The 14,649-nt window shown below is 51.0% G+C and overlaps 1 protein-coding gene and 1 long non-coding RNA gene across 2 annotated transcripts in view; one reads left to right on the top strand and one right to left on the bottom strand.

The window, feature by feature from the left end:
• Positions 1-14,649, bottom strand: part of LOC114815043 — a 32,687-nt gene that overhangs the window by 14,128 nt on the left and 3,910 nt on the right. The window lies entirely within an intron of this gene.
• LOC100076203 (histone H2A.V) lies at positions 3,176-14,275 on the top strand. The gene is made up of 5 exons (XM_029075036.2): positions 3,176-3,298; positions 10,274-10,351; positions 12,106-12,219; positions 12,995-13,124; positions 13,945-14,275. The coding sequence occupies exons 1-5, from the start codon at positions 3,296-3,298 to the stop codon at positions 14,004-14,006; spliced, it is 387 nt and encodes a 128-aa protein (XP_028930869.1). The 5' UTR covers positions 3,176-3,295; the 3' UTR covers positions 14,007-14,275.

The following is a 14,649-nucleotide window of genomic DNA, read 5'->3' as shown; positions in this document are numbered from 1 at the left end:
GCGCTGGACTAAAGGCTCGGGGGACTACAACTGAGTAGACATGATTCCTGTCCTCGAGAAGCTTATGGTCTACTGTGTGCAGAGAGCCTGGGGACAGTATAACAGAGGAAGCAGCGTGGCTCAGTGGCAAGAGCATGGGCTTGGGAGTTAGAGAATGTGGGTTCAGACCCTGGCTCCGCCACTTGTCTGCTGTGTGGCCTTGGGCAAGCCATTTAACTTCTCTGGGCCTCAGTTACCTCATCTGTAAAATGGGCATTAAGACTGTGAGCCCCACGTGGGACAACCTGATTGCCTCGTATCTACCCCAATACTTAGAACAGTGCTCGGCACAAAGAAAGAGCTTATCAAATACCTTCATTATTTTTATTTTTATTATTAGTAGCAGTAGACACAATCTCTGCTCTCAAGGAGGAGACAGAGGAATTTACAGTACAGTGGGGGAGGCAGACTCTAAAATAATGTACAGCTAGGAGAAAGAAGGAAAAATGGCTATGTGCATGAGTGCTTACAGGATAGAGCATTTGAGATATGTACATACACAGGCTACTGAAGGTTGTCAACACGCAACTGTAACTGCTTATTGCTGTACTGTACTCTCCCAAGTGCTTAGTACAGTGCTCTGCACACAGTAACTTGCTCAATAAATATGACTGAATGAATGAATGAATGAAGTGTGTAATGGCCAAAGTGGCAGTTTCAGGGAACATAAGGTGGGGAGAAAAGAAGCCTACTGAGTGAACTTCCAGGAGAAGCAGGGTATCTAGCGGAAAGAACTCAGGACTGGAAATCAGGAATAGAGCACGGGCCTGGGAGTCAGAAGGTCACGGGTTCAAATCCCAGCGTGGCTCAGTGGAAAGAGCACGGGCTTTGGAGTCAGGGCTCATGAGTTCGAATCCCAGCTCTGCCACTTGTCAGCTGTGTGACTGTGGGCAAGTCACTTAACTTCTCTGTGCCTCAGTTCCCTCATCTGTAAAATGGGGATTAAGACTGTGAGCCCCACGTGGGACAACCTGATTCCCCTGTGTCTACCCCAGGGTTTAGAACAGTGCTCTGCACATAGTAAGCACTTAACAAATACCAAAGTGTCAATCCCAGTTCAGCCGCTTGCCAGCTGTGTGACAAGGCAAGTCACTTAACTTCTCTGGGCCTCAGTTACCTCATCTGTAAAATGGGGATGAAGACTGTGAGCCCCACGTGGGACAACCTGATTACCCTGTATCCTCCCCAGCACTTAGAACAGTGCTTTGCACATAGTAAGCGCTTAACAAATGCCATAATTCATTAGGCTGCACTTGCCCCAGTGCTTAGAACAGTGCTTGACACAGAGTAAGTGCTTAACAAACACCATCAATATTATTATAATTATTATTATTATGAGGTCTGGTTTCTAATCCTAGCTCTGTGACCCTGGGCATTTAACTACTCACCCCAAACCCACAGCACTTGTGTAAATGTTCTTATACTTTACTGTTCCCCCTACCTATAATTTATTTTTAATATCTGTCTCCCCCTATAGACTGTGAGCTGCTTGTGGGCAGGGATTAGGTTCATCAACTCTATTATATTGTACTTTTCCAAATGCTTGGTTCAGTGCTCAGCACCCTGCAAACAATAAATGCTCTTGTTCGACTGATTTATTGAGGACTAAATACCTGTTCTCCTCCTCCCTCTGACTGCGGTCCCCCTGTGAATCAGGGACTGAGTCCAACCTACTTATCTTGGACAAGCCCGGGTCTTGGCACACCGGACGTGCTCAACGAATAGCACTGTTATTATTCTCACTAGCCTCCTCCTCATCACCCCTGCTACTATCATTATTTCGCGTCTGGTCGATGGGAGGGCTGGGGGCTGGCGAAGTTTCCCTGGTTCCCCTCCCCGACTTTGTCTACCTTCCTCACGGGGTCACGGTTTGCTCTAAAGTTCTTGGTGCCCTGGGTGGCTTTGGACAAGAGGTGCTGGGCAACACTGTGCTGGACACCCCTAACTTGCAGATTTCGCACCAGGCACGCTCTCCCTTTTTTTGGGGGGAAAAGGGGGGTCTCTGGACCCATTGTCAAAGGACCGGCGTTGGGACTCGACTGTTGGGCCTGGTCGGGGGCGCTGTGCCAGTCCCTCAGTTGTAGAGGGCCATCAAAAGGCAGGGATTGTCTCTATCTGTTACCGATTTGTCCATTCCAAGCGCTTAGTACAGTGCTCTGCACATAGTAAGCGCTCAATAGATACTATTGAATGAATATGGTGACCGAGCCAGAGAAGGGGGCCGTTTGCGTGGCTCAGTGGAAAAAGCCCAGGCTTGGGAGTCAGTGGTCAAGGGTTCGTATCCCGGCTCTGCCACTTGTCAGCTGTGTGGCTGTGGGCAAGTCACTTCACTTCTCTGGGCCTCAGTTCCCTCATCTGTACAATGGGAATTAACTGTGAGCCGCACGTGGGACAACCTGATGACCTTGTATAATAATGATAATAATGTTGGTATTTGTTAAGCGTTTACTAGGTGCCGAGCACTGTTCTAAGCGCTGGGGGAGATACAGGGTAATCAAGTTGTCCCGCATGAGGCTCACAGGCTTGATCCCCATTGTATCTACCCCAGCGCTTAGAACAGGGCTCGGCACACAGTAAGCGCTTAACAGATATCAACATTATTATTATTAAGGGCTTGCGGGGGCTGTGACAGAAGGGGGGAGGCAGGGCGAGCCCTTCAGCGGGGCGGCCATTTCCCTCTCCGGCCAGTACCTCAGGGGGCACGAGAGGCGGAAAAAATGGGCGGGAAACGAGCGGGGCGCCGTCATTGGACGGGCCGACGGGCCAATGGGGCTCAGGGACGCCCGCGGGGCCCCGCCTCCCGCGCCGGCGGGCGGCGACCTCATAGGCCGGCTGCCGCGGGCGCCCCCGCTCCCATTGGCCGCCCCTGCCGTCCGTCCCGCCGCGCGGGGGGGCGGAGCCAAACCCCGGCGCCCCGCCCACAGGCGTCAGTGAGGGGGGCCTCGGCCCCGCCCCCGCGGGCCGTGTGCAAAAACAAACAGCCGTTAGCGCCGGGGGGGGAGGGCGGCCCGCGGGGGGGGCGGGGCCTCGCTAGAAGGACGCGTCCTATTGGGCGGGAGCGGGGGTTCAAACCAGCAAGGCGGGCGGGGATTGGCCTGGGCGGGCGGGCGGCCGGGCGGGTCATTGTCTGGGGCTCCGGCGGCTGTGGCGGCGGCCGTGGCGGCGACGGGCGACGGGGCTGGGCTGAGGCCGATTCGGCGCCGCGTCCGAGCGAGGCAGCGACAGCAGCGCGGCGTCCGGGAGCAGCGCCGACACTATGGTGAGGGCCGGGACGGCGGGGCCCGCCCCTCCCCCCCCCCCCCCCGGCAGCGCCACAAACCACTGTCCTTTCAGGCGAGCGGGCCTTGTGCCCTGACCTCTGACCTCTGACCTCTCCCCCCGGCCACAGAGGGCCCACCTGGCCAGCAGCCCCGGCCTCCAGCCCGACACGGAGGACAGGCTCCATTCCCTCCTATGTATTGAGCGCTTGCTAGGTGCAGAGCACTGGGCTAAGCGCTTGGAATGGACAGTTGGGTAACAGGGAGAGACCATTCCCGCCCAGTGAGGGGCTCTGGAAAGGGGAGACGGACAGCAAAGCAAAACAACATCATCAAGATAAATTAATTCATTCAGTAGGAGGGATTGGGCGCTCACTAGGTGCAGAGCACTGGGCTAAGCGCTTGGAATGGGCAAGTTGGGCAACAGGGAGAGGCCACCACTGCCCAGTGAGGGGCTCAGTCTCAACGGGGAGATGGCAAAGCAAAACATCATCATCAAGATAAATTCATTCATTTAATAGGATGGATTGAGCGCTTACTAGGTGCAGAGCACTGGGCTAAGCGCTTGGACTGGACAGTTGGGCAACGGAGAGAGGGCATCCCTGCCCAGTGAGGGGCTCACGGGCTAGACAATAATAATAATAATAATGTTGGTATTTGTTAAGCGCTTACTATGTGCCGAGCACTGGGCAATTGGGCAAAGGAGAAAGACCATTGCCGCCCAGTGAGGGGTTCACGGTCTAGATGGGGGAGACGGACAGCAAAACAACATCATCGAGATCAACTCAATCGTATGTATTGAGCGCGCATACTAGGTGCAGAGCACTGGACTAAGCGCTTGGAATAGATGATTAGGCAACAGAGAGAGACCATCCCCGCCCAATGACAGGCGCACAGTCTAATCGATCGCACTCTCAAATTAGGTCCCCCTCCCAGCCTCCTTTCAGCCCAAGAGAAAGTGACGTGATGAGTAAAACATCTTATCTGCCCCCCCCCCGAGAAGATGCCGGGTGCCCCACCGGCCGTTTTCCATTGAGCCAACGCCGACGAGTCGGGGAGCACCCCAGGGCCCCCAAAATACCCAACTGGCTAGAGTCGGTGGCACCAAACATCATGGCGATGGCATCAGTTAAGCGCTTACTATGTGCAAAGCACTGTTCTACGCACTGGGGAGGATACGAGGTGATCAGGTTGTCCCCCGTGGGGTTCACGATCTTCATCCCCATTTTACAGATGAGGTCACTGAGGCGCACCAAAGTGAAGTGACTTGCTCAAGGTCACATAGCTACAGGCGGCTGAGCTGGGATTTGAACCCAGGACCTCCGACTCCCAAGCCCGGGCTCTTTCCACCGAGCCACGCTGCTTCTAGTGTCATCAGCCTCGCTCAGAAATTCTCAAATAAGTGCCCCCACTGCAATGTAAAGTCCTGACTTTTGAGAAGCAGTATGGCCTAATGGATAAAGCGCGGGCTTGGGAGTCATAAGGACCTGGGTTCTAAGAATAATCATGATAATAACGTTGGTATTTGTTAAGCGCTTCCTATGTCCTGAGCACTGTTCTAAGTGCTGGGGTAGATACAGGATCATCAGGTTGTCCCCTGTGGGGCTCACAGTCTTCATCCCCATTTTACAGATGAGGGAAGTGAGGCACAGAGAGTGAAGTGACTTGCCCAAAGTCACACAGCTGAGAGGTGGTGGAGCCAGGATTAGAACCCGTGACCTCTGACTCCTAAGCCTAGGCTCTTTCCACTGCGCCACCCTGTGTCTTCTTAAGCAGGGGTTCTCATCCCCGCTCCGCCACTTGTCTGCTTTGTGACCTTGGGCAAGTCACTTCACTTCTCTGTGCCTCAGTTACCTTATCCGTAAAATGGGGATTAAGGTTGTGAGCCCCACGTGGGACAGGGACTGGGTCCAACCTGATTTGCCTCATCCACCCCAGTGCTTAGTACAGTGCCCGGCACATAGCAAGTGCTTAACAAATACCACAGGTATTAACCCAGGGCTTAATCCAGTGCCTGGCACATAGTGAGTGCTTAACAAAAACAACTTTTATTATTGCTTTCCACCCACACCTTACATACACAACTTACTGGGGCCCCATACTAAGACTATGGGGACACAGTAAAAGTGAGAAAGAATTCCTACCATTAAGAAGCCTCAGAGGCAAAGATTGATACAATAGAGTCCCAGTCAATCAATGGTATGTATTGCGTGCTTACTGTGTGTTGAGTACTGTAGTGAGCGCTTGACTGGAATATTTAATTGGAATGGGGTACTGCCTTTGACTATTAGGCCCGTAGCAATTAGTCAGTGTAGTATCCTTTCCTGGATCTCTTTGCATTAGGGCTCCTGTGAATTTTGTTCCCCATCTAAAGGGTGAGGCCATCTTCACGGATTCTCCAACAAGCCGTATTCTGTACTTCTCTCTAAACCCCCTCACTACCCTTTATGCCGTATTCGGAGTTGATAAAGTAATATATCCAGAATTAGGCTTAAATAGGCCTGAATTCCCAAGGCATCTTTTAACAGCAAAAGAAAGAATATTAATTACATTTCTATTCCAGAGATTGGGGGGGAGGGGAAAACGGGACTTCAAGAAGGTGGCGGCATGGTCAATTTTTTTTTTCCGCCCCAACTGTAAATTCTAAGACCTTTAAAATGCTCCATTAAAAAAAAGTCTTGGTAGAGGTAATTGTGGTTTTGTGATTAAAAGCCTAGTAGATTGGAAGCTGTTTGAGGGCAGGGATCGTATTCATTAACTCTTCCACTCTCCCAGGTGCTTAAGTTCAGTGCTGTGCCCAGAGAAAGTGCTCAATAAATGCTGTTGGTTGACCCTATATTGGAAGTCATGCATCCCGCTCTGACCCCAGATGTGATGAGATGCCATTTAGTGGCTCTGAATTCACATCCCAGATGACTTAGGTGGTGTCTTGTGCTCACGTGTAACATTTGTGGGGTGTCGATTAAGTTTGCATCGCTTAAGATACAGAGTTTTGCCAAAGGGATGAAATCCTTAAAGCATGTTTGATGAGTCAATTCTACCCCTGAAGCTACCTAGCATTTTCTATTTGTTCTGAACTGAATATTTGACAGCCAGTGGGTAGGTTACTTGTTCTATAGTTCTTGATATCTTTTGTAATCGGGGATGACACCCACCGCCCTCCCAGTCCCCCGCCCCTGCTGTGGGTGGGTGTGTATGTGTGTCCGTGCCTGAGTACAAAAAGATGGGTGCACGTGCCTCCGTACTGTCTCTTGACTTGCAGCCCCGGGTGCCCGTGCATCCGTACTGTCTCTTGACTTGCAGCCCCAGGTGCCCCTGACCAAAGCCTTGGCTCAGGAATGGCCACTCTGTCCCTGGCTACTGTGATCCCAACTGGGTTGGCCACTGCTGTAGCCTCCTGGGTGAAACATGTCCTCACCACAAAGCCTCTATGTGTGTGTGGGGGGGGGGGGGGGGGGTGTCCAGTCGCTTCCTCACGCTTCCTCAGCCTGCCTGGCCCGTGGCTCCACCCTATCCTGTCATGCCCAGGCCCACGCACGCACAGTCTGTCCAACAGCGTTTGGGAATCCAGCCTCCACCTTCCACCCCTTGCCAGCGCAGTGAGGTTTTCTTTTTTAAGCCGTAGGAACCAATGCGTGGCATTCAGTGAGGTGCTCGATAAATGCTTCAGGGCCTAACGTATTCATGGCTAAATAAACACGGACATGAACATAAAATAAGGATTGTCGTGGGTTGTCATTTGTGGTTTCCTGTTTAGGTCTGATTTGCATTGTACCAGCAGGGGGGATTTTTAAAGCTCCGGGGAAGGTCAGCTTGTCTTTGCTCACCACTCTGGTTTGTGTCCTCCACTTTGACACAAGGACAGACCGTTGTATTTTCACTCCTGAAAGCCCATTTGTTTTGGTAACCATACCGTATTAGAAGGCCCATTCTGTGAAAAGAGTGTGCTGTAATAGTCTCCCCCAAGAGGTGCTGCTTCAGCTGGGATGTTGTTTTTCAAAAGAAGAGGTGCCCTGGTAGGGACAGGGTTGGTGCCCCACTCTTATTCTTCCAGCTACCTCGGTGCTTAGCGCAGAATAAGCAGCTCATACTCTTCTTGTTGTTTCCTCGGTTTTGTTTTAATGGTATTTAAGTGCTTACCATGTGCCGGGCACAGGATTGAGCACTGGAGTAGATACACGCTAAGCGGGTGGGACATAGTCCATGTCCCACATCAGGCTCACAGTCTTAATCCCCATTTTACAGAGGAGGCAACAGGCCCAGAGAAGTTCAGTGAAGTTCAGTGACTTGCCCAAGGTCACACAGCAGACAAGTGGCAGAGCTGGGACTAGAACCTGAGTCACTTTTGACTCCCAGGCCCGTGCTCTATCCACTAGACCATATGGCTTCTCAGGACTAAGGGTCCACCCATTCTAAGTCATTCCTGAACTGTCTCTGGCTGGTGAGGGAGCAGGGGATATCCGTTCAGTTAAACCTACAGCAGACTTGTCGGGTTTCAAAGCCTGCCTCCCTCATCTTGCCACTGCTGTCAAAACTGGGTGGAAATTTTAGATCTAAACCAAAGAAACTTTCCACACTGGGCTTGCAAAGGTTTGTGCTAATTAGTCTGACAGGGAAGAAAGTTCACCTCCATTATGCAGTAATCTATTTCCACCAGTTTCCTCTATAAAAACTGAGTGAGCAAAAAAGGAGTGAGAAGGTGAACTGAAAAGGAAAATCTGAGGGTAAAATACCATAGTCTGCATGATACTGGGAAGTCTTTAGTCAACAGCATCAGATAGAATATTGTCCTAAGCACCTGAAAGGGTAGAGTGAAGTTAATTTGATGAACCCTGCACTCAAGGAGCATCCCATCTCTTGGGAAATAGGCAGGTGCAAGCTACAGTTGAGAGGAAAAACAGGTATCACTGGCACCGAAGAGCAGGTAACATATGAAGAAAAGTCCCATGGAACAGTCAAAAATATAGATACTCAGGTGGTTTAAGCTTAGGATCGACTAGCAAGTTTTCTCTTGCTTTTAATGGGAGGAGTGCATCATTTACTGGGGCTGTGTTCTCCAAAATGGTCACTTTGGGTATTAGTAAAGTTTGTTTTTTTTTTACAAAAAAAACTATTGATGGCTGACCAAAGTCGATTTCAAGTAAGGGGAAGCAACCGAGTTAAGTGCTCCCCTGGGGTTGGTGTGGGGTGCGAGGACCCAAGTGCGAGGTGCTGAAGGTAAGTGGAGAGCGCTAGGTTGGTTTTACAGAGACACCCTGTTTCAGTTTTCATAATGGCTCCCTATTTTCATGAAAACAGAGCCACAGTAGAGGGTCACGGGTTAGGGGCCAAACAGCGTGGCTCTGAGGGCTTCAGAGCAGCACCCACAAGTCCCCTCAGAGGCTCCTCTGTGAAGGCGAGGGGCTACAAGATGCGTCAGCCCTCCAAGCCACGTACGTTTTTGCCAAAGTGCATCGTTCGCTTCCTGCGGGAGGTTCTGGGCTCCGGCCCTGCACCCCTCCCTGTCGGCCCAGTGTTGGGAAGGAGGATGATGGATCGGCCCGGAACGGAGGCTCCGGTAGCCCGTGGAGGCCGTCCGGTGGACAAACCCCTCTCCTCCCCTAGTGAAGCCCACGCTGCGAAGCCTCACCCGCTAGGCTTGGGCCAGGTGTCGCTTGGCAGGCCCAGGGTTACAGGCAGTCACCTGAGCGCTTCTGCACCAAGCCTACCCACCCTCCCCCCCACCTACCTCACCCAAAACCTCCCCAGATCCAATGCCTTTCTAAACTGTTTAGTTGACTTGGATTAAGCGAAGAGAATTGAGTTTAGATGGAAGACTATTTCAAGAGTGCCCTGGGAAACCTATGCCCTCAATAAATACGAATGAATGAATGAATGGACTTAGGCAAGACTCATCCGAAAAGATTTTCAGCAGAACCCCACAAATGATCCTGTCACTGACTGAGGGAAACCAGGGGGCAACTCTGTCTCTGTGAAATTAGCAAACACAGAGCAGGGAGGCCAGACCACTGCCTTACAACAGACAACCTAAAACACAGGCCAAGGGACAGCAGAGTCCTGGTACCTGGATTGTGCTAACTCTCTGATTTGGTACTAAAATACATGTGGAAACTACCCTGCAAGTGACTGGGGGTCTTACTCGGGGATATAGACCGTAGACTGGAAGCTCCTTGTGGGCAGGAATCGCGTCTACCAACTCTGTTGTACTGCACTTTCCTGAGAGCTTAGGACAGTGTTCTGCACACTGTAAAGCCCTCAATGAGTACCATTGTTTGATTGAAGCTGCCAGCTCTTGGAGGAAGAAGGGTAAAGTATCTCAGGGCTGCGGTCCCCATAAAAGCTTTATGAAAACCATTTTCCAAGGAAGGGAGCAGGCAGCATTGCAGAACACTAAATATTGCTAGTTAGTCAAGTAGATTATTAAAGCAGCAATAACTAAACACTGAATGGCATTAATAGTAAATAAACCTTCAGTTTAGAGTCAGCAGTTCCTCTTTGCGAGGACCCCTTTAACACTTTTCCTAATGACGTTTGGAGGTTAAAGTAGGCAGGTTTCTAAGAAACTAGATTTTTATAAGGATGAAAATCAGTGCCTTATGTAACTTGAGTAAAGATTTCTAAAGGAACAAGTAAGTGGGGAATGTATGGTATAACAAACTCCACATTAAAGTCCCTAAGCTGCTAGGTAAAGCTACCCACAGGAGAGCCATAATTGTATTCGTAAAGGGTGATTTGCTTAGAAGGTTTGACCTCATTTCTTTTTAATTAGGGCTTTTGAGGTACTCAAGGCACTACAAGATGTCCACTGTGTAGACAGTTGCAGATGGAAGAGGGGGTGGAGGCAGAAACCTTTTTTTAAAAAAACACAAAACCACCCCAGTAATTAGTTTTTACCCCTAAACAGTCATGTTTGTGCATGTTAGATCTTTGTTCCTAATGCTCGCCAGAAGCGATTCTGAAAGTATTTTCTCGTTTAGGCCGGAGGCAAGGCTGGGAAGGACAGTGGGAAGGCGAAGGCTAAGGCAGTGTCTCGCTCCCAGAGAGCTGGACTGCAGGTAAAGCGGGCTAAACGGGTGGGTGGTTGTCACGCTCCAGTGATGTTTAACCTTTTTTGCTTGTCATGTTTCCGGGTTGAGATAGAAGCAAAGTTGGTAGCTGAACTGGGAAAGAAAAAAAAAAAAACCACCCAAAACACCCAACTTTACCCCAGTGATAAAATTGTCCCAGAAACCTTTGGGCCGTGGTGATTTCCCTGTCCACTTCATCAGGGAAGAAGGTAGCCAATTTGGTGCTCCATTTCTATGAAAACGTATCATTAATCTAGGCCTCCAAGTGCTTAGGAGGGAGAAAGCTTCCTCGGTGCAGGGAGACGAGTTCTCTGGAGGTTCCGCACGGCAGTGCTGCCTCATTGCCCACCCACTGCCTGCTTCAGCCCGGCTCCACTGCTCAAAGTGGCCTCAAAAGCCAAGCAAGCCAGAGGACTCCCTGCCCCGGGACTATTCACCTGAACGGCAAAGACCGTCGTGTTAGTGTCTTACCTGTTCACATACAGGATACATGAACCAAAAACAACAAACTGCTTGTCTATCTGTTGCTTTGGTAAAAGAGTGAATTAATTGTAAAGAGCCGTAATATCTAGAGTCGTAATTTCTACTTTATTCTGCTTCATAGGCCAGTGGTCCGTTTTGGGCTTTGGACTGTGCCCAGTTGAGATCCTGCTCTAAATTGCCATTCCCTCCTCCTCACCCCAGGTTTGGTTAAACGCTGGGTTATGGCACCGCTCTTTCTAAATGAATGGACAGTAAGGCCTGTAGGCATTATTTTCTGGGAGATGCTAGGAAATCCTAGGTGTTAGCATGAGCCACAGATTGGCCCCAGGCCCAGCTGGGCCAGGTGTAGTTAAGTTTGATAGGTGGTGAGGCAAGTTACCCCAGGACTTAGTACAGTGCCTGGTACAGTGTCGTTTGCTTGAAACAAATGACAGATAATTTGGCCTCAGAATCTAAAGCAGTGTTAGAGCCCCTCGAGTCACCAAAGATAGAAATGACAGCCTTCCGGCTCTAGGAACTGTTCCTGAATCGCCGGCCCTTAGAGAAACATACTGCCTTCCTGGTTGAAAGGGCCAGGTTGCAGTGGAGGTGAGCAGGGTCACCAACGCTGTGAGCCTTTCTGCTCTTACCTGGGCGACCCTGGGCATGCAGCTGGTGGCCTCGTCCCGACAGCCGTCTCCTTGTTTAGGCCTGCAGCCCCGAGCTCGGCTGAAGCCAAATCTCACCAGATGGCCTCTAAGGAGTTATAGAGCAGAGACACTCACGTGTATAGACACATGAAACAGGCCAGGTCACCACAGTCCAACGGGCAGAATTCACCCAGAGAAGCTCTGACAGCGAATGTATCCTTAGGCACCGTGATTTTCTGCCCTTGCTCTAAGAGGCCCAAGTGAAATTTTTTCCAGGAAAACTGCCCTGGAGGGTCCTACAGCAGAAATCCATTTTTTCTTTTTTTAAAAAACTAATACAAATCTCCAAACTCAGTTAAAATAATTTGATCCCTTAAGCCTAGGGCCTATAAGGGCCAAGACCCCAGACTGGCCCCTGGCCTCTAGAGGGACTAGTCCCAACCCCCAAACTCTCCACCTCTCCCAGGGTGCGTGGCTCAGGTGTCCTTTGGGGCCCCGAGCGCGAACCCAGAGTTTTTTTCTCAGCTGTCCTCTAGTTTTGCACAATTCTGCAAAGGATGTTTTGGATGAAACTTTCTCTGTGGGCCATTGCTTTGGCCCTATTGTTATTAACACCAGCTCCTCTTTCAGTTCCCCGTGGGACGAATCCACAGACACCTGAAGACGCGAACCACCAGCCATGGACGAGTCGGGGCCACTGCGGCCGTGTACAGTGCTGCAATTCTGGAGTATCTCACTGCAGAGGTGGGGATGCTCCCTGGCCCCCACAGGCAGCAGGATCGCTCTCCCATCTCGGCTCACCCCAGAGATCCTGACTGGCCTCCCGGGCAGTCCCGGGGCTCCCGCCCTTGCCTTCTGCGCTGCCCGGCTGTCAGTCGAGAGGGAATGGGGCAGCTCCTCCTGGCCCGGGAGCCCATTTGAAAACTTGCCCTGGGTGTGGGGGAGCGGGAATGTGGCCTGTTCATGCCTCAGCCTCCTGCAGGCGCCTTTCGGCCCTTCCCAAGGCCTCCAGCTGGCTGTTTCCTGTTTCTGTGCAGTCGCGCTAGTCTCGCCTCCTGCCTGTGGTCCCTGAGCCCCAGGGAGACCTGAGAAGTTAAAGGTGAAGAGGGATTGGAAGCCAAGTGTTTGAGCTTAAGGTTACCTGTACGCCTGATTGCCTGTGTAGAAGCCATTTAGGCTTGGGCCCAGAGCTTGGGTCAAGAGATTTGGCTTTGTTTTCACCTGGAATTCTGTAGGCCTGGCTTGGGACAGATCTGGGCATTTGAATTAGACTCCTCTGTGCCTCTCAATTTTTCTAAGTCCCAAAGAAAACTGCAACCAGCTCTGGGTATTTCTCCTTCTGTGGTAAAACCTTCTACCTACTTCATCCTTCTCCTCGGGGAACCCCACTCTCCCTTGTGTGTGTACACACATACACACACGCACCCCAAATTGGCCATTGCCCAGGGTGATGGCGGGCAAGTTGGCCCTCACAGGGATTACAGAGTCAACCACACAATCTCCTAAATCCTTTCCACAGGTACTGGAGCTGGCAGGGAACGCGTCCAAGGATCTCAAAGTTAAGCGCATCACTCCTCGACACCTGCAGCTGGCCATCCGTGGGGACGAAGAGTTGGACTCCCTCATCAAGGCTACCATTGCTGGTGGTGGTACGTGCCCCCTGGGGGGGGGCGGGGCCTTGGGCTTTCTAGCCAGGTGGAACTTGAGCCACTCTCTTCCAGACACCCCCCCCCCCAACATGCTTAATTCCAAAGTTTGGACCCTAAGCCTGCCCATCATGCACGATTTGTTCCCCCTCCACATCTTTGCTGTAGGGGGTCAGGAGCCCTTTCTCCCACCACCAACTAAAGCCAAACCAAGGCCACCTTAGAAACAGAGGGTCTCCTTTATCCAAAAGCCAGCGTTAACCCAGCCTGCAGCCCTTTTCTCCTTGACTCCCTCAGACCACCCACAGCCATCAATTTCAAGTGGAATGGCAGCAGGGAGGGAACTTGACTGGAGAGGAGGCTGGGGATGGGGGGAAAGGGCAGAAGAGAGAGGGTGGAGTCTCCTGTTTTGAGCGGGTGTGTGCATGTGCACAGCTGTGACTGTCATTTAGCCAATCCCTTGGAAAACCAGGAAATGCTACTAGTGGGGCCTGAACTTTTTCCTTTAACTAGCAGAGTCTCCCTTGATGCGTTGGTGTCAGTTGGCCAGGGATCCGGTCTGTAGCCTTGTGGGAGGTGGACGGACCAGGGTGGCCATTCCAGAACAGGAAAAAGGTTAAACCGTGCATGGGGTCTTTCACCGTTTCCATAGTCCCCGCTCAAATCACCGGCTCGGGGCAAACGAGACCATCAGATTTGCAGTGCCCAAACACCATTGTTGATGATTGATGAATTGCTAGTGCTTGCTCATAGTATAAATTCCATCGGAAGAATGAACCCCTCTGCTGCTCAGGCCTCTAAATCTGTTTGTGTTTTGTTCTAGGCGTGATCCCTCACATCCACAAGTCTCTGATTGGAAAGAAAGGACAGCAGAAAACTGCCTAGGGCGTTGTTAACCACCCTCTTCCTTCCTGTCGTTGTACTGTAACTGGGACAGAAGAAATAACGGGGATATGTGGAATTTTTTTAAAGAAATAGTTAAATGACAGAGCGTAGACAATTGACTGTAGACATGAACAAACATTTGTATGTTCTTTAGATTGGAAATCTGACAAAATCCCTTGTCACATAGCAGCAATTTGTGTGTTGATTGGCTAGGTTTCTCCCGTGTGTTTTATACAAAAATGGAACGGATAAAACCATTTTTTACAAAACTTGTGGTGTCAGAACTTCATTCCATTTCAGATTTGTGGGGTCCCAACTTGCCAATTGGGAAAGGAAGAATTTCGGAAAAAAATCTGAAGTTTGTCTCAAGTGCGGGAATCATCCGAAACACAAAAACGCCTCTCTGGCCATGGGGGCGACGGGCAGATTTAGGACTGCTCTTGCCAAGGGCAGAGATGGTGGAGGAAACCAACCATCACGCGCAACTGCTGTTCTGAAGTTTTGGCCTAAATTCCAGCACCTCGGACTTGTGGGTGGTGACAGAGCGACGGCAGCCTGACGGAGACGGGAAAGGAGAGGGCCCCAGAGCACCACCAGGAGGGCTTTGCTCTCTCCCCTCCCAGTTGCCACTGCAGAAGCCTGT

The sequence above is a fragment of the Ornithorhynchus anatinus genome, chromosome 11, assembly GCF_004115215.2.
Source record: "Ornithorhynchus anatinus isolate Pmale09 chromosome 11, mOrnAna1.pri.v4, whole genome shotgun sequence".
Classification (NCBI taxonomy): domain Eukaryota; kingdom Metazoa; phylum Chordata; class Mammalia; order Monotremata; family Ornithorhynchidae; genus Ornithorhynchus; species Ornithorhynchus anatinus.
The sequence above is the reverse complement of the archived record's forward strand: the minus strand, read 5'-3'. Positions and strand labels throughout refer to the sequence as shown.

Excerpts from the sequence above, each read along its gene's own strand:
- LOC100076203 (XM_029075036.2), top strand. Across the intron at positions 10,352-12,105 it reads CCCAGAGAGCTGGACTGCAG|TTCCCCGTGGGACGAATCCA; the intron begins GTAAAGCGGGCT and ends CTCCTCTTTCAG. Across the intron at positions 12,220-12,994 it reads TGGAGTATCTCACTGCAGAG|GTACTGGAGCTGGCAGGGAA; the intron begins GTGGGGATGCTC and ends TCCTTTCCACAG.